Consider the following 22,822-nt stretch of genomic DNA (forward strand, 5'->3'; position numbering starts at 1 on the left):
AAAAAAATAAAAAAACAATGCCCAATTTTAAATATTCTAAAAAGTGCAAACTGGTTGTTAAATGTCTTACTGAAGGGCAGCACAAGTGGAAAGGCCTAATAATTGTATCATTAGGACAGTGCCTTAACAGGAATCTCAACTGTACATCTTCCTGGAAAAGCTGATCATTCATTCATGGATTGTCTTGTAGAGCACCTGGGTTTAGAGGTGGAGATGTATTTGCTTTAGCAGTTGTTTTGCTCCTTAAACTGGAGTACATAAGCTTTTAATCTTGGGTGTGTATACCAGTGTCTTGTTCATATGTTACATATCTAGTAGCAAAGTCTGTCTTCTTTAGCTTGTTTTAGTCATTTGAATTAGTGTTAATTGAGTATTTTCAGAATTCTGAGGACCGAACTGGTAGAAAACTTGTTAATAACAATGGGATAACCATGCAAAATTATAGCATTAGAGATGGGAATCTGGTGCTGAGTTCTAGCTTTAAGAACTGCACACTTGGTCTCCTGGACACCAAGCAGTTTCAGAGATCAGTCAGCTACCGATTCCCTTTCCATTTTAGAATAATAGAATCATAGAATAGTTAGGGTTGGAAAGGACCTTAAGATCATCTAGTTCCAACTCCCCTGCCATGGGCAGGGACACCCCACACTAAACCATGTCACCCAAGGCTCTGTCCAACCTGGCCTTGAACACCACCAGGGATGGAGCATTCACAACCTCCCTGGGCAACCCATTCCAGTGCCTCACCACCCTCTCAGTAAAGAACTTCCTCCTTATATCCAGTCTAAACCTCACCTGTTTAAGTTTTAACCCGTTACCGCTTGTCCTGTCACTGCAGTCCCTGATGAATAGTCCATCCCCAGCATCCCTGTAGGCCCCCTTCAGGTACTGGAAGGCTGCTATGAGGTCTCCACACAGCCTTCTCTTCTCCAGGCTGAACAGCCCCAATTTTCTCAGCCTATCTTCATGTGGGAGGTGCTCCAGTCCCCTGATCATCCTCGTGGCCCTCCTCTGGACTTGTTCCAACAGTTCCATGTCCTTTTTATGTTGAGGACACCAGAACTGCACACAATACTCCAAGTGAGGTCTCACGAGAGCAGAGCAGAGGGGCAGGATCACCTCCTTCGACCTGCTGGTCACGCTCCTTTTGATGCAGCCCAGGATACAGTTGGCTTTCCGGACTGCGAGCGCACACTGAAGCCGGCTCATGTTCATTTTCTCATCGACCAACACCCCCAAGTCCTTTTCCACAGGACTGCTCTGAATCTCTTCTCTGCCCCACCTGCCTGGGATTGCTCCAACCCAGGTGTAGGACCTTGCACTTGGCATGGTTAAACTTTATAAGGTTGGCATCAGCCCACCTCACAAGCTTGTCAAAGTTTTGTTTTTTTGGTCGCTTGCTTTCAGGGACTTATTTCAGATCAGATGGGTATAAGAATGCGTGAACAGCCTCAGCTCTGTCTTTCAGCCAACAATCCTTGCCTGCTCAAGGTTAGGCGTTTTTTTCAGCAGCACTTTTTCCAATGAATATTTTCACTGGATGTATTTTCTGTCAGTGGAAAAATAAGCATGAATGTTAAAACAAATTTTAGTCTAAAGCTAGCAATCTTGAAAAATATCCTTGCATGGCTTTCTTAATCTTGCAGCTGTGAAGTCGTTAACACAGGATGCAAACACTGCAATATCCTGCTGAAGGTGGAAGACACATGGCTTCATTGTAGTTGACTGAATCAATTTCTTCTGACGCTAATGCACACATTAGCATGAACACATTAGTTCGGAGAGGATAATGCTAAGAATGTTAGCATTAATGACAATGCCTTTTTAGTAAATTTAGAAGTAGTGAGTGGATGGATAATTCTTTCTTCACCTGTGCTTCATATTTTCTGTTGTCATGGCTTTTGACACAATTCTAGCTTACAAATGGGAAGTCAGCAGTCTGTTGGTACTATGCCTGCACTCTTAAAAGCTTATTTTTTTTAACAGGAAATTTCCACTTCTGAACTAAATGTATTTTAAATATTTTGTAGAATAAAACTAAACACATCTTTTACGAGGCTATTTTTTCCTCTCCAAGAACAGACTTGGTGCAGAATTCTCTATTGCCACCCAGTTCGCCCTCCAGCATTTCTTATTTAACAGGTAAAATACAGATTCTGTACAAATTATTCTCTTTAAATAGAAGAAAGGAAAGTACCATTGGTAGGAATATGTAATAATGACATGCAACGGCTGTTGGAATTTTGGTGTTGGAATAAACCAATTTAACTCGGTGGTGAGTTTAAGAAGGAGTAGTAGATTTCTTCAAGTTCAAAAGCATTTTTCTTTGACTGTCATATAATAATGAAAAATAAAATCTAGAAGGGCAAGGTTACGTGATGTCATGTGATTTATGCTTTTCTGGTTTGGTTTTTTTTTTAAGTGATGCATACTGTACATAGCTAAAGAATAAATTATTTTTTTCAAATTCAGTGTAATAAAAACTTGGGTTTTTTTTTTTTTTTCAATTTTGCATTAAAGATATGCTTCAGACTAAAGTTTGAGCAGACATCATCTGTGTTCCTTAATAAACCATAAATTGTGGACTGTCGGGGAGTGCCTTTCTTTTCAAATGCATATGTACAGAGGATATATAAACTGTAGTCTGAAGCATTTAAAACTGTATTGTCTAATGAAAAAGAAAGCATAATTTTGAAAGGTACCTCACTTAAGAGTATGTCCTTTTCACAGAATGTTAGACAATAGCTTTGTGAAATCTCAGCAAAATGCATGTTTTTTGTTTTGTTTTTTTAGTTTAGAAAAAAGCAACATGCACTAATTAATGTCCTCTTTTGGCGCTGAAATGTTGCCTGTTTTCATAGACTATGGCAAGAAATATACAAATATCCCTAAAAATATTACCAGTCTGTAACTTCCCACATGTAATGTCAGTTCTTGATTTCAAGAAGAGGAGAACTCAGTTCCTGTGTAAGCATGTCTAAGGAGTTCTTAAGGCTGACATATTCTGATACTCTTATCTAGTAGAAATTATGGATCATTATGTTAATAACACTACTCAGCATTGGGGACATTTTTAAGGCTTTGTATGCAACTATCTGCTCTAGTAATTGTAGCATAATATGAAAGATTTTGTATTATAATAAAATTAATCCTCTTACCAAAGGAGTTTTGCCTGTATGAGGTAATCATTACACTCACTTCCTACCACATCTTGTAAAAATATTTTAAAATGGCTTTCACAATTGTGTATTCTGGAGTTTTGTTAGCAGAGGCTGTTAGAAAGCCTGGTGAGAAATATGGGTTAAAAAAGACTGAAGGGAAAGTGTATATGGACTTTCAGAGCACTGAACAGACTGCCCTGGAGGGTTGTGGAGTTTCCCTCTCTGGAGACATTCAAAACCTGCTTAGACTTGTTTGTGTGCAACCTGCTCTAGGTGGCCCTCCCTTGGGAGGGGATTGGACTGGATGATCTTCAGAGATCCCTTCCAACCCTAACGGTTCTGTGATTTTGCATCTATGGTATATTTATTTACCTGTTTAACTCTTTTTTCTTTTTTTTTTTTTTTTTTTTTTAGCCTTCTGTTTAGGCAAACCTGTACTTCTGAAACTAAGTAACTGAAGGGTTTCCTCGATACTAATAAAATTAACACTTTAAGCTTAGGAAATACTTCTTTTTACCAAGTGTCTTCGGAACATTTCTATATAGTTTCTGCAGGACACTTTATATGAAAAAAATAGATAAAAGGAGGCTTGTATTGAGAATTAATGTCAGTTAATAGTGCAGTTTATGTAGTTGCAGAGAAAAAAAGCTTTTGAGAACACAGGCCTAGAAATAGTAAGCAGTAAATTTTGAGGTAAGTATAGTTCGAGAATCATTCCTCCAAAATTCATTTCACTAATCGATTAGACAATTTTGGGAAGGAGTAACAAGCCTAAAATGCTAAAATTACATTAATTTTGATAGTGCAAACTGACCAATGTAACCCACATATCCAGAAATTTCTGTGTCACGTGGCTTGCCAAGAAATAAATTTTTGTAGGTGCTTTTTTCTGTTGATGTAATTCCATTGACCTCAAATGCGACTTTCCACTGTGATGGACATCTGTGTACATCCACCTTTGCGAAAGGAGACCATTGTGAGTGGCAGAGGGAGTGCAGAGGATGGTTTCATTTGCCTTTTTTTTGGATAATCCTTTCTTGTATCAGTGGCAAATGGAAGCTGATTTTATGCACAGCAACTTTTTCTAGATAGTTTTGAGAATCAGATCTTAGGAAAACGTCTATTTGACAGATGTTCATGGCTCAAGAGTTATGGCTCTTTGCTTTAGCAGGTTAGCTTGGTAAAGCACTAATCTCTTCAGCAAAATGTGCTAGATGAATGGAGATAAACACGAAATGGAAACAGTGAAATAGTTGCAGGCAGGAATAGTAAAAATGTTGCAGATAAGGTTTGGGGGGTTTAATTTACTAATTCTGAAGAATGTATTGCTGGTGCTCTTGCAACTGCTTAAACAAATGTAGGTTTTCCAGCCAAGGTTACTACTTACCTGGAGTACGCTTTGATATAAACAGAGATTCTGAATAATTGACATGGATTTATTAGCAAGGCATTTGTTGACATATGGCTAATAAAGGAGGGTACCTAAAGCACACATTTGCTGTTTTCTATCTTTGTACTAAGAAAATGGAGTGCTAGGTGCCCTACAAGAAGTGTAGCAAGCTCGATTCTGAAGAAAATATGTATAATGTTGCACTGAAATCAAGCTATTTGATGTGAGTAGAAGCTGATTGACACAATTCTTGTAATTATTAGATAATAGTATTATCTGCTAATACTATTATTCTTCTGCCAGAATGACTGAGACCATTGATTCGTCCCCTTCAAGTGGGAAAGCTACAGGCTTTAGATTTGCTTTGAACCACTATTGTACATTTTTCTGTGAATGGCAAAGAACTTTCCATCCCAAATTAAACTTGCAGAGAAGTTGATTTATGGATTTGTCCTGATCTCAGGAGTGTCCTCTTTGCCATTCATTCCAAGAAGGCCACATCCTGTGCTCCTCTGCAGAGCACCCTGAGAGTAAGTACATAATAGTGGGGCTGACTCCCTAGTCTCAAGTACATTCACTTCAATGCTCTGATAATTGCTTACAGGATTCCCAGGAATAGGTCCTATTTACTTTATACTGCAGTTTTGCTTAGTTACAAATATAGATCTTTGGGTACCCTTTAAAGGCTGTGGCTATAAAGGCAGCTTAATTCGTAAGTGACAGGAGCAACCTGAGTTTACATTCTTAAAGACAAATGAAAACCTGCTCTTAAGCATTTTGGATTTTCCTCTGAAAAACCCTGTGTCAAGCTTTGATGGATTTCATAGTGCTTGACAGATTTTTTGAGGGCTGGTGTCAGGATCATATGAGTTTGGAAGTGGAGCATAGATGCTTTTTGTCCTTCCTTCTTGCCAGACTTACCCAGAAAGTCCATATATTTCTTGGCTGTGCTGCAGACATGGAGCATAAATCCAGAGTCTGTCTATCAGGGCTATTAAGGAAATAATAGAATCATAGAATAGTTAGGGTTGGAAAGGACCTTAAGATCATCTAGTTCCAACCCCCCTGCCATGGCAGAGACAAATCAAGTTGGTTGTTCAGAACATCAGTTAGTTTGGGAAACAAAAATTACAGCTATTGTACCAATTTCTTTGTTAATAGAGAGACTTACAGTTTTGCATTTATAACTAAAATGGACAGGTGTGGTAAGGATGAGGACTAATTAATGCTTGTTACCTCATATCCAGTGTACTGTCCGTGAAATTTCATGAAATGGTGACTGGAGAAACTTGGGGTTTTTTGGAATACACATTTCTGCCAGGACTAAGGCTATATCTGTCCTCCGAAACCAAGTTGTTTTGGATATAGCTGAGAAGACTTAATTGTTACTAGTTACATTCCATGAGTTAATAAATGTAGAAGTTAATTCATCTCCTGATTCCTCTGCAGTTTACTTATCTCATGGAAGCAACCCCTTTTCATTTGTAGTTCACAGTTGTTTTACTAAAACTTTGTAAAGGCAAACAAATGGGTGATAGTAAAATTCAAAGACCTCTGTAATCATTTAAAGACATAACTGTTTTAAAGATAACTGGTAATTTTAGGCATGCTGTAACTTGGAATCTGAATATGCTTTATAATTTTCTTCATTATTTACTGGTAACTCTTAATTTGAATGTAATAAACTTCCATTTATATATAATGTATATAAATATACATTATATATTTATATTATATATTTATTATTTATATTTATATATAATATATATATTTTATATATTTATTATTATATTTATATAATATATATAATATATATTTTTATATCTATATACGTATATAGCTTAAAGAAAGCCTGTAAGTATTAATTTATGCATCTCTTTAAATCTGTGGGGGGAATGATTTAATGAGTTTATATATGAGGAAAGTAAAAAGTTTAGGTAACACCAGTTCATCTTTCAGGACAAGGTCTGTATACTGGATGCATCTTTTGCTAAACTTAAAATATATATTGCTATGAAAATGCTTCAGAACTGTAATTAATTTTATTTAAGCATAAACTTGAATACTTGTGTAGAAATGGTTTAAATAAGTGGTGAAAGTAAGGTAAATATTGAACTCAAATGGGAAATGGCTTATGCTATTGAATGATTATCGCAGGCTGATTAAGCAATATGTTCTTTTTCTTTTTTTCATCACAGCCTGTGCTTTCCGTTACAATGGACTCTCCTTTGTCTACCTCATCTACCTCCTGCTCATTCCTCTGTTTCCAGAACCTACAAAAATAACGATGCAAGGTAAGATGTTCATTGTTTCGTTCTTCAGAATGTGTGGTGGACACAGTACATGCAAAAACCTTTGTGTATTAGAAGGTGAAGTCCTGACCATCTTCCTCTTATTGAATGAGCTAACTTGTAATACATACTGGAAAGTCCCTGATACTGTAGTTCCACTGTATGCTGGCTTTGGTGCTGAAGGACTTCCAGCCATGATGCCATTCTTGCCACAGGGTGCAGCAGGGTTATCTGATACTGGTACTGCAGGATTGTTTTTATGGTATTATTTCACCTGGTATGCTGAAGTGGTCTGGGTGGAAAATGAGCTTTGAACATTCCTCCAAAGACATCCTATCATAGACTGTGCCCCGGGTCTGGATTTGTAGTTACTTTTTAGAGTTAAATTTGGTTTCAGACTTTTCATCCAACTATATTTTAGGTACTTATTTAAACATCACTGACATCCTGACTTTATACAACTGCCTTAGTAAAAATAACTAAAAAAGCTTACTGGTAGAGACAGCAAATAAGTGCCTGCATCAGTCATTCAAGCATCTGTGTATCACATACTAATCAGACTTTTACAATTTAAAATATATAAACAATTATGCAGACCTTTAAAGACAAACCATTTCAGAAGCATTACATTCTATGTAAGAGGCCTGTTGTCCATGTAGAAGAGTGGCTTCTTGAAAGTTAACAGAAATGGCTTTATAACAATATCAGAACTTAAGGGTTTGTGGTCTGTTGGTGGAATTTACAATGAGGATACAATCACAGATTATTATCTACTGGCTTGCTTTGTCACCTAGTAGCCTGTTGGATGGGATTTATGATGACTGCATTTCAGAGTACTAATGCTGCTTGAATTGTTCTTGTTCCTGCTTACCTGATTCTTTTTCAGAGCAGTATAAAAAAATAATCTCACACAATGCTAACATCAGATGGACTCATGTCTCAGTTTTTTCTGACAGAAATAATGTGAAGAGTATTATGTAAGCTGGTTCCATGACACCACTAAAAAATGAAGCCGTATAAGAGGTCCTGAATTTACACTGCCTTATCTTATACTGACAAATTCTTCTATTCACAAATCCATTGTCATGGCTGATGGAAATTCAGACCATTTTAATCAATTGTTTTTAATGGTTCCCTAAAGAAAAGAACTGGAAAATCTAGACTCTTAAGTATAGTGCCATCTGAGTTTACAGGGTCTCTATAAAGTTCTTACCCAAAGATCCTAGCACTTTTTGTGGTATCCTGGAAAACCTTGATACTGAATTTGTTCTGCCAGAGTAGTTTCTTAGTAGTTTGAATTTATCCCTCAATTTACGTATTTTCCTACTTCCTTAGAAGAGCTTTCCCTAGAAGAACCTTTCCAGGTTCTTCTTCAACCCGATGTCCATCTTCTAAACACTGATTAGCAGCAACTGATACTCTTTCTTCCCCAAAGAACTCCCTGTGATTTGGTTGAGCAACACTAGTTGACTAATTGAACAGGTTGACACCAAACATGGAGTTTTCAGTGCATTAGCTGAATAATTACATATTTTCAGTGGTTTGTAGGCAGATCACCTAAACATCCATTTCTGTGTCCTGCCTGTAGTTATAGCCAATGGCCCACTTGCCCTGAGAAAAGAACTGTATGAAACTTTATTTTGAATTCTCAGAAAAGAGTTCTTGGAGAATCTCAGGTTCTTGTTGAGAGTGTTTAGAGTGACCGCTCAGCTGTCTTTCTTTTTTCTTTTTACTGAGAAAAGGAAGAGAGGAGACAGGAGTTTCAGAATTGTCTAATTAACCATTTGGTACTACCTGGCACATGGTGACTGTACTAATCAGTTTTTACAAGTGAAAGTACAACTTCTGTTGTACCAGTTCTTTACTGATGTTTTCCATTAACCATTAGTTTGAGAAGGGAAAGACACACAACTAAAGAAAACCTTTTTATTTCATCTGTTTGTGCATGTGTCTGTGGATGCAGATCTTTACCCAGTCTTTGTACAGAGGAAGCTGTATAAGGAAGAGAACTTTCTCCTCCAGCTTCTAGCAGCGGGAAGCAAGGCAGATGTGCTATGGAAAGTGTATCCTGACCTATCCTAATTATAACAACTTGGTCTTGCTTTTATTGTAGCTAGGATAGATGCCAATCCTTTTTAAATATCTTTGAAGGGCTTACCAAAGTTATATCCTGCCATAGAGCATTTCACAGGCTAGGTTCATTTAAAAGAGAATCTGTATTGAATTAATCTGGTTTACATTCTTTTTCGGTTTTACTTCGAAATTATTTGGTGTGATTATAGTAGTAGTAGTAGTATCACTTGACAGAGGTTCTAGTGGTGCTACACAGTCTTGATACCTAAGCAAAAGGAAAAGAGGTGCAAATGATTGCACAGGGTAATATTATTGCTAAATGTTTTTCATAAATAGGATGAGAGTTATAAATAGATCCAAGTCAGATTTCCAAAAATTGCTTAGAGTGAGATAGATTTAGATTATACTGAATTTGGGGACTTTGTGGGTTGCAATTGAAGTATCTTGACAGACCTATGAAATGAGGCAAAGAATAAGGTAAGAATTAGGGTGCTTTTGAGATCTGGTCTGTTATCTATAGACTAAAATCTCTCATCTCTTGGTGAAGAAGCCATCTTCATAAAGTATTACAGTACCGAAGTGGAAAAGGTCTGATTTGCATTTGGATTTCATGCCTTAATTCTTACACTTTTATCATGTCTCTCCATGCTTTTGTACTTCCCCACACCATTTTTCACCCAGTTTCTTCCAGTCAATCTAAGAAACTAACACATTGTGTTTTGGCAGGGATCCATACCAATTGGGTGGGCTTAGTTTATGTTGACTGTGTAGACAACCAGTGGAGCCAGCAAAAACAGAGTTTAAAAATAAATGAAGTAAGCATAAAGGTAGGAAATCCCACTTTAGGTAAGGCTGTCAGTCATTTTTACAGGGGAAAATTACAAGGACAGTATGAGAATGGAATATTAGTAAATGCCCAGCTGTGAGTTAGTCTCTCTTAGAAGTTCTGAAGGTGGCAGTTGAGAGGCAAGCACTCACTGGGAATCTGGGGGCAGCTTCCCAGATAATATGCAATTATCTTGTAGTTTTTATGTGTTTTACTGTTGCTTCTGCTTCTGTGCCAGGAGAAGTGATTGACAGGATAAACAGAACTGTTTTCTAGATGCCAAGAGTAACAATGGAGAGACATCCTAATTCTCTTCTTTTAGAGTCTTAAAAAGTCTATTTGATTATGACTAATTCTTGTTATGATTTGATAGGCACTAAATCATCTAGTTTATATCACTGATGACAATAATCTGTCTTCAGAGGAAAGTGCTTTCTTAGGATTTTGGATAGTTTCCCTATGTTGTGTGTCATATTGCATTACACTTCTGAATTTCATATTATGTGTTCATGATAATTATTTTTATATAAATTCTCATATAAATTCAATATTTCTGAGTGTACCATTTTGGCCTACTGACCCTGTTACCTTTTTAAATTGTGTGTGTATGCATGTAGGTATATCTTTCTAGAAAGCGTTGAGGGATGTTTGTCATGTCCAGAGGACTGATAAGAAAGGGGAAGTCTCTTTCAGCTAAAACCAGCCAAACCACTAGTAAAACAAAGAGTCAAAAGTTAAAGAAATCAAACTTTGTTAAAAAAAAACCTTCAACCAAAAAAGCAAAATCCACTACATGACTATGTATTTTACTTGTTTTTTTTCCTTTCATTTCTGTCACTTAAATAACATTTTTGAGTCTTCTCTTCTCCTTTCTCCTGAAATCTTGCTTCTCCTGCTTAAGTCTTTTCATACTTTTGAGTTTTCTGATCTCCTTCCATCAAGTTTTTCTTTCCTTGTCTCCTCCCTGGATGAGTCAACTCCCCAGTCACAATTGCTGACCAACATTCCTATCCTGAACTTCCATCTATTTTCCCAGTTTATCACCTTGCAATTTGCAATTGCTGAACTTACTCAACTTCTTCCCACCAAGCTTATTTTGGCAAATTTTGACATAAATATAAACGGTTAGAAACACGGGGGGAAAAAAAAAACCCTACCTGAAATAGTTCAGATGGTGTTTAGAGCTTAGTAATCTTTCTTCTTTTTTTCTGTTAAATACTTAGTCTTCCTTAAAAAATGTAATTACTAAGATAAAGTAATATTTATCCCTAATCATGGAGATAAGACAGAGTTTCCTGTCTCTGCATATGTTCAGTATATTTGTGTTAAGATAGATCCTGCCAAATGAAAATACCAACCTTTTCTAAAGTATAGGAGACATCTCATTCGGTTAGAGCTGAAACACTGAGTTATTTAAGATTTAACTGAACGTGTTGTTTCCAGAAATATTACTTAATTGTCCATGAAGCTGTCTGAACAAGAGAAAACACATTCATGAGCATTTATGTGCAGCTGAAAATGTATTTGGTTAACTCTCTTGTTCAGCTCTGTCTATTATTTATAATCCTTGAAATCAGTGATTACGAAGCTGATTGAAAAGCAAAATATGCTAGTCTGCATGAAACTACTGCGGAAAAAAATCATTGCAAATAACATTTCAGGAGTAATTTAAAACTTGATTGGACCCATTTTTCATGGGTTGCTGGTGGGATGTGCTTTTGAAGCAGATACCCTTTTGCATGTGTTGTAAAATGTGATTTCGGCAGTGATTTTCCATATGAATTATTTAAAAAATCGGCAACTAATTAATTACCTAGTTCTCTGCAGATAATAAGTAGCCAGTAAATTGTGCAATAGCCTAGTTTCTACATTCTTTGTGAGATTGTTATATTAAGGATCTTTTTCTTTGTGTCTAATGTCTATTGTAATGATGTCTTTAATAAAGGCTTGCATATGCTGTTACAGAAATAATAAAGCGTGACTACATGGATTTGCCCTGTCTTGGGCTAATGGCTCATTTAGCAGTACTAAATAACTGTTTTATGTGGCTTTTTTTCTGTAACAGACACGAATATGCATTTAGTTTTGTTAACTTTATTTAATTTCATAATTCATGATTAGTAAGACTATGCAGCCAGTCATCACGTAAATGAAAAAAAAAAAAAGGTGGAGAAATCAGCTGATTTCACATATGGACTAGATTTTGTTGACTCTGCTTATGTTAATGGTGAAAAGAATGGGATCGCTTCTGAATTAACACATTCTTAACCATGACAAAAACTTGTATCTCTTCTGTATAAAAAAAATGAACTTGGCACAGCACTCACATCAGTAAAAATGATGTTTTAAAAATGTATAGATTGATAAACTGATGAACAATATCCAAATCATAGTAATCAAATCACCAAATACAGCTGAAGAGGGTTCAGGAGAGTATTGATCCAAAAGCATACGGCAAAAATTTTTACACAATCATTATTTTGATTTCCTTATATGAATGCTCCTATGTGTACTCATCAGTTCTATAACACATCTGGTTTATTAGCAGTCTTTTTAAACTCAGCTACACTAGTATATTCTGGAGCTTCACACTAACTTTAGATGTCTGATTTTAGACATTTAACTAATATATTCAAGTTATGATTTGGGTAAACCTATATATTTTCAGAAGAGAAGTAGCTCCTTGTGATGGTGCTCAGAGTTAACCGTCCAAGCCTCCAGTGAGTCCAAAATCTTAAATGCGTAATTTTAGACCTCATCTACATTGCCTGGTACTAAGTCTTCTGGACAAAGTAAGGACTTCAGTGAATATTATCATGTTAACCATCTTTTTTCTGTTTCATGGATAACACATCTTAATTGTAAATTTTTGCACTGAAAAGTTTATGGTTGAGTGGTTTGTATTAAAAAAAATGGTACTTTCTATATTATTCCATTTTCTGCTCTTAAAGAGCTTCAATTTTAGCTTTTTAAATTTTTCTGAATGTTTCTTGAAAATGAACAGCTGCCAAAGTGTATATGCAGAAATCACTTGAAAATAAAAAAACCCCAAACAAACCAAATCTCTGTTTTTGAGATATATATTTAGAAAAAGGCTTAACAAAATTCCTTTCCTTCATTAGTGCTGTTAAAACCATGTCCTGCTGATGGCAAACATCATGCTTAAAGCTGTAACACAGGACTATCCACAAAGAATGAAATATTTAAAGAATGTAACATGCTAATGTTTTCACTGGCTGATACATTGGAGTAGTCTTTCCTGTCTACTGCTAAGGAATGGTGATGTTTGCAATCTTGCCTGTCTTTCTCTGTATAAAACATGTGGAAAAGATCCTTAAATTTGTTGGTCTTTTCCTTTTAAGCCAGTTCTAGTAATTTTCACAGCAGCATTATTAATAAGATTCAATGGAAAACACAAATAACGTAGCTACTTTGGGTGCTTTCAAGCATTCTGGTTTTCTTAAATTACATGCATAAAGAATGAATTTGTAGGTTGGAAATAGGCTTTGATTTTTGGGAAGACTTGCTTGCATGATGCCTGTTGCCTACTTTGAACAGAAATTCAATCAAATATACATCTTAAGCTTACTGCTTCAGTAAGTAAGCTCAAGTAAGTAAGTCTGTTACTGCTTCAGTCTAAGGAGATGTTTTTAGTTCAAGCAGTTGGAGTTTGTAACGGCTTTTACTTCCATTTCAAAGCAATTGTCACCTACTGTAGCGTATCAGGGGGGTAAAGAGGGCATTGTAGTTGGACTACTCCAAACAGGGATAACAGCCCACCTAGTTTAATCATCTGAAAGTGCAGCTGAAACACTTGTACCCATTTTGTGCATTTGAGCTGTGTAATTGAAACCCTGTTCACCCCTGCAAGGGATAAAGCTGTACCTGTTTATTGGAGTTTTAATAGTATTGATGAGTTGTACGCTGCACTTGTGTTCTTGTCTGTCATGTCTGCCAGAATGGACATTGACAGGCCATTAACCTTGTCATGTTTTAGTCTCATTATAAATTAAAACATATGAATTGGGTACACTGGGAAGGGATGTATTTCAAAACATGTTTAAAACATAAAATGTTTCAGTGAAGACTCTTCATGCTTTTGGGTGGTACAACTTAAGTTTTGACCTTTTTCTCTTCAGATTTTCTCTACATTCATGTGCTTTCAAGAAGGGTTTCATCCACATTTCACCTGTGTAACCACAAAGATTATTTATTCCTTTTTTTGAAAATGATTTATTACCTGTTATCCATAAGTGCTCCATAGAAAGTACTCTGAGCAGCAATAGAGATGCTGATTAAAAGGGGTGGGATAACTCTTTAAGATGTCTTTGGAACTACTGAATTTCTTGTACAAGCCCAAAGCATTGGTATGAAGATTTTTTTATAACTCATAAAATGCTTTCCAGCAATTTAAAACTGGGATTTCTACTGGATTGGGCATGTGTTTTCCTATGGAGGTACGCCAGGCTGCTACATAAACTTCCTTTGGCTCAAAATACTGCACCTCGCCTGGGTTTCTCCACTTCCAACATAATAAAGATCCTCTTGGGAGCGAACAATGGAGCATGCTGTTTATAATCAGTGGGCCAAATCCTGAAGTACTTATTCATGGAAGTTTTAGCAATGGATGAGTGAAAATAAAGCTATACCTTTACATTAAACGAGCTTCAGAAATCCTCTTGCATCTTACTCACCAGCGAGCATTTCTGCTAATGATTTTATGTGGTTTTTCACTATTTATTATCAAAACATTTTCTTATGAAATGAATTAAAACCTCTCCAACTAAGTGAAAGTAAACTCAAAAGAAGCATTGTACTGACAGCATTGGTACAAAAATACTTTATCTCTCTTACATTGTTGCGTGTGATAAATAATACCGGAGCTTTTCTCACTGCCTTCGAATGCTGTTCCCAAAGGTGATATTCCACTCTGAGAAAGTAGAGACCAGTTCTTGAGCTGTGTTTCTTTTTAGCTTCCACAAATGAAATTGTAAACAGGGACTCCTGTTAAAGAGTTGATTAGATGATGTGTCACCCATTTTCATTATCATTTATTATGTGAGTGATGGCAGTGTTTTTGAACCTGGATGTGGCAGAAACTTAGAAGCATGTTGGTTGAACCATTGCAAACAAAGCAAAGCCAACATGCAGAAGCCAGGAGGAGAAGATAACTAGAAATTTATTTTAACTTGTAATAAAATAATTGATATGGGCTTTTTTGTGTGGTTACCAATGATTGTGGGTCTTTGGAAAGATTCAAATGAGAAGAAGGGTAGTGTTCTTGGTATCTTGGTACAGAGGGCAAGAATCCTTCAGAGAGCCTTGAAATAAGATACTTGCAATTAGACTGGTGTGATTTGGGGGAGAGGAATGGTGGTAGAAATACTAAATTAAATGGAAAAAAAGCCATTTTAAAGGGGGTTGGTACTATCGCAAGTTGAGATTCAGAAAACTTTTAATTGTAAAACTGAGCACATCTATCGCTGCATGAATTTTGGTGTTTAATTTGTTTTAAAGCAGTATGTCTCTTTACATATTGAATACATTTTCTTTTAGGAGAAAAAAATGCAAGCACACAAAAAAACCCGAAGAACAAAATAATTCCAAACCAAACAAAAAAGTCTCCCTAACACTCCCTCCCCCCAATAACAGTTTGGATTCATCTAGAAGTAATTTCCTTAGTTATTTTAATGTTTCAAGTTTATCCCAAGTGCCTTACCCTGATGATAGTCAGCTTCAGACTATGTCATTCTTCAGTTAATATTGTTTAACTGAACTCTAGCAGTGAATAAAGAACCAGAGCCAAAACAAAGGTCTCTTTTCACCCCAAGGTGTAGGTAAATGCAAACTTATTTAATGGAGAAGTAATTGAGAGGCACAGATAAGACCTCTTAGAATTTTTTCTTGGCAGTAGCTCTGAAAACATTCCTTCTCCCAGCTCCCCAGTTCATTGCTACATGCAACACCTAAATAATACCAATTTTACTATATGCAGCTTGTGAAGGTTTCATTTGTAGCCTTTGTATTGTTCTTTGTTAAGCTCATTGAAAATGAGTCAATTTTCTTTCTTTCCAGGAAGTATGTGCAAAACAATAGTAATTGTATTATTATATTTGGAAGGTCATAGTGCAGAAATGGGAATCTAATCTAGAAGCAATATGGTAAATTAGGGGTGTCTGCTATAAGCTAGCAGTCCTCCCAGCTAACACCAGTACAGCATAGGGATAAATTTCTGCCAGACTGAGACAAGTGCAGAAATTGTGCTTTAGACCCATCTGTAAAGTCGAGCACTGACAAGAGTGCTGTCCTGAATGTGTACGCCTTCTGAAATTCAGAATCTAATCCAAGTTTACTGTGGTTGCGAAACAATTTTAAACTCGGAATGGCCTTGTGGCATGTTTTTAAATTGAATTGGATAATGAAGTTATGAAAAAGCTTACAAAATCCTGTAAAAATATCAGCATCTTATGCTGTAAAATATGACTGAGTATGCATCATGTGGTCCTGCAATCGTAGTACTGATCAGTCAGCCCACCCACAGATTTTGATGAAAAGAGGATGGTGCTGAGTATGCCAAGAAAGCCAGACTTGAGTTTGTTCTCTCCTTTTTGTCCTGAAGCATGAATTTCTCTGAGTTGAATTGCTTCTTTTTTGTTTCCTTTCTGTTGGTTTTAATGAGCAGGGATGTATACTTTTTTTTTTTTGTTCATGGGCATACCTTTATGTGCATTATTTGTGTGCATCTTGGCTAGGATCTGCATGTTAGAATTACAGCTCTGAATGCCGAGGAATCTTGGTGGCAAAAGCTTATAATGGAAGTTGATAGTTGGTTGTAGAGGTTATAACTTATTTTTTCAGGCAATATATTGGAAGCAGCCTCGGGTGTTAGATGCTGACAAAGGAGGCAGTTTCCTTGAGCACCCTTCTGCCTGTCCACTGTAGCTGTGACAGTGCTTCAGAAAGCCAGGCTGGCTGCTAGGAGCATGGTGTAGTGTGAGAAACTACGCTTGCTTCCCTGCTGATGCTCAGCTGTGCAGCACAGTAGCAAGCGGGAGCTTCCATCCAAGCCATACCCCTTCTCCTGCCCTGTCCTTCCCTGTAGCAGGAATGGACCAGCCCTTGAGGTAGCAAAGCTTCATTGTGCTGATTCTGCTCAGATGTCATAATTCAGTGAGCACTGTCCAAGCCTGTATGATAGATAAAAGGGAGTTGGAAGTGGTTACAGTGGTAACCATTTCCATTCTTAGCTCTGTAAATCAGTAAGATGACTGTAGGGAAATAGGAGGAATATTATTTAACCTACATCTACAGAAAAATCATTTAGAAGCCAGAATTACTGTGCAAGAAGAAGGTAGGAGGTTGATAAGATCTGGCTGGATTCAGAAAATACTAGAGGAGAATATCAATGTGGAATTATTATGGTGTACTGTTAATTAGAGGATGAGTGGTCCTAATAACCATACAGCCATATCTTTCCCTAATGCAAACAACTTATCAAACAATTATTAACTTGTGAAGAACCAGTGTTATTTTTAAATTAGGATTGGAGGAACTAAGGACGTCAGAGAGAGTTGGTCATCGCTATTGCTGTCGTCCAAAGTTAACAAAAAACAATCTTTGAGGTTTTCTTAGCCTGAAGTGCAAAACAAGTTTAAGGAAACTAGATAGTGACTGAAGAACTCAAGCATTTGAATGTGGTGACATTTTCTAGCTAAAAATGCAGCAGCCTTTCTAGCACTCCCATCTTAAGCCCTGGTGGCTTTTAGTGGTGAACTCTAGACCTAACTTGATGACTAACCACTCTGACAAACAACATTAAAAACAAGCAGAGTTTTCAAGAAATGAGTAAAAGGGGAATGATCTGTAAAGATTAGAGGTCAAGACGCGTGAGGATGAAATAGAATTTGCTAGAAGTCAAGCTGAGTTAAACTCTGCAAAGGAAACTGAAATGGAATAAAAATATGCTTAGCCATATGAATGTAAAATATATTTTAAAAGCATAGCTCATAATAGGGATGGAGTAGGAATTAAGTATCATCTGGAATATCTTTAAACTTTAAACAGGACTGTGCTTCAGTTTTGAGTAAGGGCAGTACTGTTAAATACAGAGACAAAGGTAAAGTGCCTGCTGGGAAGGGGGTTGGAAAAAGGAAAACTAATGTATATGAGGGAGAAGTAAGACCCAAGGTGTTTAAATGTTTAATTTTTAAAGACCGAATAATCTTCTCCCTGAAAGCAAGTGTGATACCCTAGATCAAAGAATGAAAATATTGGCTCAAATGCTGAAAAAAAAAAAGAGGGAAATGATCTCGCCTATGAACTCGTGTGAACTTGTATTTTTCAAATTTTGGAAGAGAAATAAAAATAAATATCTTGAGGCAACTGGCAAAAAGAGATTAAATGAAAATGGCTTTTCAAAAACTGGGTTGCACTAAACATGCTAGATAATGTTTTGATAGGTGAATTAAGACTTAAGTCCTGAAAGGAGCTGTGTGGCAGCTCAAGCAAAAAAGGATGCTAATGTACAAGAGTGAGAAAGAAACAACACGTCTCGTATCTCTTAAAATAACTTTTCTACTTTTTCAGTCTGTGAGGGAAAATAGTTATTTTGGATTTGCATCGGGGGATATTCAAGAAGGAGAAAGGCTTTTTTGGTTAAATGAGGATGCTGGCATACAATCTAGAGACTCTCTAAACATGGTGGACCATAAATACTTTTTTAGGTGTCAGCTTATAATAAGCACATTAAGCATAAAGTCCCATCTCATTTTAAAATGGAATATGATCCTTCTATGAACCTGAATGATCGCCTGTGATGCTGGGAATTAGAACTGGTGACCCAACTGATGCCTGTAAACCTAAAATCATTTGCTCAATGCCTTCATCACACCTGTGTATAAATGGTAACAGTCAGACGGTGAATGCTCCATCCTTGGCAGTGTTCAAGGCCAGGTTGGATGAGGCCTTGGGTGACATGGTTTAGTGTGAGGTGTCCCTGCCCATGGCAGGGGGTTGGAACTTGATGATCTCAAGGTCCTTTCCAACCATAACTATTCTATGATTCTATGATTCTATGGTTTGCAGACATTTCCTGTCCATGTGTGTAGTGGTCTGGGGAGGGTTATTGGCCTATTTTACATTAGACCCAATTAACAGTTGCAAGCTTGAAACTTTCTGGTGATTTGGTTAAGATGATGTTCAATGTTGTAAGACTTCGGAGCATTACTATGGGCATCAGTAATGTCCTCAAGAGCTCAGGAGTCAAAAGAACTCTTAAGTTCATTTATGCTGGAGGAGAGGTTGTTTTACAGGATTATGTTTAGGTTTAAAAAATAAAAAAGAGTAGGAAGACTATAGAACACATTTTGGGCCTCCCTATTCTCGTTTCTAATACCACTGTATGTTTAACAACCATGTTTTATTATGCTGTCATAAAAGAAGAAGAGAAAAAGCCAGTAAACAGTTATGTATGTGTTTGTATTATTATAACTGACCTGTAGGTGAGAGGAATTCTAGTAAAAAGCACTGTGCAATTTTTTTAAAGGCAGTGCAGCTGTTCCATTTACTCCGCTGCTGTTGCTGTTACCTTGTTTGAAGGCAGTCACTACAGTAAGGCATGTCCTGAATCTACCACACTAGATGATGTCTGAAGAAGCATTTAGAAGTGAGCCGTGGGCTGTATTAGCCAGCAAGGTGGGTGATGGCATTAGCATCATGTCTTGTTGCAGTGCCTTGGCACCAGCTTTTTGCTATGAATTATTCTCTGGTAATACCAGAAATTTGTCCACTGAGATAAACACTATTTCTTTAAAATACATACATAATTTATTTTTCTTCTGTGTTTTCCCTTCACATCCTACCTCACTTTATTTCAAAGAGGTTCTGGTCAGCAAGAGAGGGACCTGCTGCATTCCTCAAACTGGGCGCTGAACTTGGACTTTTTAATCTTTTTTTGCATTCTGTATTTCTTCCTCACACACGAATGAGTGTGTACATCTTTTGACAGGAGAGTATTATGACAGAAAAAGATACTGGCTCTAGATCACCATAGTTGGTAGATGCCAGACTTCTTTTATCAGATTTCATAGCTGAGCTTAACTTCCTGTGGGTGATCCTGTGTCTATAACGGATTGGAATCCACAGTCTGAATCTCCAGGAATTTTGAAAGCCTCAGGTAGAGACCTAGATTGGTGTTAATATTTTGTAGACCAACACTGCACTGTCATGTCATAGTGATCCTCAAAGGCAATCTGCACTAGAAGAGTACTGTGGCATACCTTCCTTTCTTTTCATTAGATGTGTGAATTAATATATTCATTTCTTGATCCCCTACCTAGTGCAGTGATTGGTTCTCCCACTTCTTTGTTTTTTTCATAAGCATAGAACTACCCTCAAATTACTTCTGGGTGCTAAGTGGATGAACCAGGAGGGCATGACACAGATACTGTTTATGAACTGCTTTTTTACAAAGCTTTTCAGAGTAAAAGAAGTAGTAGGTGGCAAAGTCTTGATTGTTTACTACTTGTATTTCTGATTGTTCTATGAAATCATTTAGTACTGCAGTGGTGCAGACCCTGGCACCTCCACCTGTGTCTAGAGAGATATCTGTGTAGGTTGTATAGATCTGGTACCCACTCAGCCTGAGGACCTGTCAGGAGTTTATGGGCAAAGAGTGAATGCTGGATTTGGACCTCATGCTTGAAAACAGGTATACAGTGGTGGTCTTACAGAGTCATAGAATCATTTGGGTCAGAAAAGGCCTTTAAGATCATTTAGTCCAGCCATAAGAACCGTCTTGGTTCTTAGTGTCTTGCCCCTCTGGGACACCTTATCATCTATCCAGCTGCTGACCTGAAGGTGCTTCTCTTAATTTCCCTGGTTTCTGCAGCAATAGCTGCAGGTGGCTGTCCGAGGCAGAGTTGACAAGCAAGGTTTTCAAATTATTGGGAGCGTGTAGGTGGAAGAAGAATGTACCCTCCTCCTGCTATTGACATTGTCTGAAATGAAGGCAAGCTGCCTGGAGTTGTAATCACAGGAACTGAGTTTACAGCAAGAAAACTGCTCATTTGCAAGCATCACTAAGATGGGGTTAAATTATTCATTATAATGCTTTTTGTCACTACTGTTTGCATTCCAGTGACAGTTGATGTGAGCTGGACTTGTTAGTAAAATAAATAAATAGCATTCAGTGGGCTACTCAGGGCTGGAGGTGGGTATGAGCATGTATGTGTGGAACTGGAGGCAGAAACAAGCTGCTGATTCATTTGTTTTGTGTGCCAAGAGCAGCACCTGACTCTGTCATTAAGCAAGGGGTTGTCCATCAAATATTTATCATGTGGACATTCCAAAAGCCTTTTCAGGGCCCACAGGAACACCTCTGATCAGCAGGAGGACAGCTGGCTTTGGAGTGTTTTCTTTCGTCTTTCTAATGGTGTATGTGCTGCTATTTCAGTTGTAGCTCATTGGCATTATGTTGAGAGTGAGACACCAGATGTACTTTAAATTGAGTAGGCTTTTTTTAACACAGAAGAATAAATTGTGCACTCATAGAAAGCACACCTTTTTCAGTGCAAGGATGTTTAGTTGGTCAGATTTTGCTCACTGCTTTGGTTTCTACTACTTCCGAGGTTCTGGTTTATTGCGTCTGTCTTAACAGCTAAAGAAATGTTTTCTGGGAAATAAATAGTTCCATGACAAAGATGTATTGTAGTGAGCAGCTGTTTCACTGTAATGGGAGCCTTAATTGAAAGGATTATTGCAGTAAAATGGTTCCTAGTTGTTTGTGTTGGATGATGTGGCTGAGAAGGATACAATATAGTAGCAAATTTTGAACAAGAAATGATATCTGGTTTGCTTTTTTCTAGATCTTCAGGGTAGCTAAGGCTGAAGATCAGTTCACTCCCTTGGGACCAAATCTCCTGACCTTACTTTGGGAAAACTCCCACTAGCAGTGAGAAATTTGCTTCTGTAAGCAGCACAGGAAGTGCCCTGTAATATATTAAGAAATGAAGTAAGCCCGTAAGAAACCAAACAAAAGGCATTTAAAACCATTCCCATTACTTATGGAGAGAAGGAGGAAGACAATTAATACGCACATGCCCCATAATTAACACTTAAACTCTGGTCTTAATGTGTTTTAAAGGAAGCTGTGAACTCTTGAAAGTGAAGCTGTTGCTGCAGATGCAGAGCTAGGTGTGCAGTTTCTCATTACTCAGACGTTTCTGTTCTGCCTCCGGATGAAGTGAGGAACTCTAAAATGCATCCTGCCCCTGTGAGCAGGTTCGTTAACATCCTGTTCTACAGAGCAGAGGCCTGATTCTCCTGCATTTAAAATGCACTTGGCTAACAGTGCGTTTTTGCTATCTTTCCTCTTCTCCAAATCCCTCTCCCTAAATATTTGATTATTCTTGCAAATAGAGCTCCTCCAGTACCCAATGCTCTCATAGCATCTGAGTAGCTGTCCGAAGAAGTATGAGAATTTTAAGATGCTAAAGGCTTTCTTGTGTTGAGTTATGTGACAGTGTCATGCAACTGGCTTGTGAATCATATGAAATAGTAACAGCAGCTTCATAGATATGTAGTCTCCTCCCAGTCCACTCTTCCATACTCTAGCTTTCCATCTTTCCTCATCACTATCATCATCATAAAAGTCAGTGCGAAGGCAGTTAATCTGAATACCTGACTATTCAGTAGATAAATTTTCATTGAAGAAACTAAGGAACTTTTTTATTTAGGTGCAAAACATTAACTTGAATGTTCTTGTGATTTTTTTAGAGAACATCTATGCCCACAAAGCTGCTTCTTTTATTAGCTTTTTTTTCCCTTGTTTTAGCATGTAACATGCGTAACATGCATGACTTGGTTTGGTGCTGTTTGTTATTTTAAGGAAAACCAAAGTGATATGTTTAGTGGCTTTCTTATTAAAAAAAATACATGAATCATGACAGGGCTTAGAAGAGCTTCAGAAATTTTCATTTTTTCAGACCATTTCACCATAATCTTGTTACGTTTAACTCAGCCAACAGAAAAAATATAAATCTCCACTTCTGAGAGCTCTCAGTGAAAAAAAAAGCTTTTTGCA

The 22,822-nt window shown here is 37.2% G+C and overlaps 1 protein-coding gene across 1 annotated transcript in view; it reads left to right on the forward strand.

Moving 5' to 3' along the window:
- The window catches only part of PIEZO2 (piezo type mechanosensitive ion channel component 2), a gene marked incomplete at its 5' end in the record, with an annotated part of 302,973 nt that overhangs the window by 46,920 nt on the left and 233,231 nt on the right, over window positions 1–22,822 (forward strand). The window contains one exon of the mRNA XM_080609696.1: window positions 6,750–6,845. Coding sequence (XP_080465822.1) covers window positions 6,750–6,845 — 96 coding nt within the window. The remainder of the gene's footprint in view (window positions 1–6,749; window positions 6,846–22,822) is intronic.

Source organism: Psittacula echo (assembly GCF_963264785.1).
Source record: "Psittacula echo genome assembly, chromosome: 2".
NCBI classification, from domain to species: Eukaryota; Metazoa; Chordata; class Aves; order Psittaciformes; family Psittacidae; genus Psittacula; species Psittacula echo.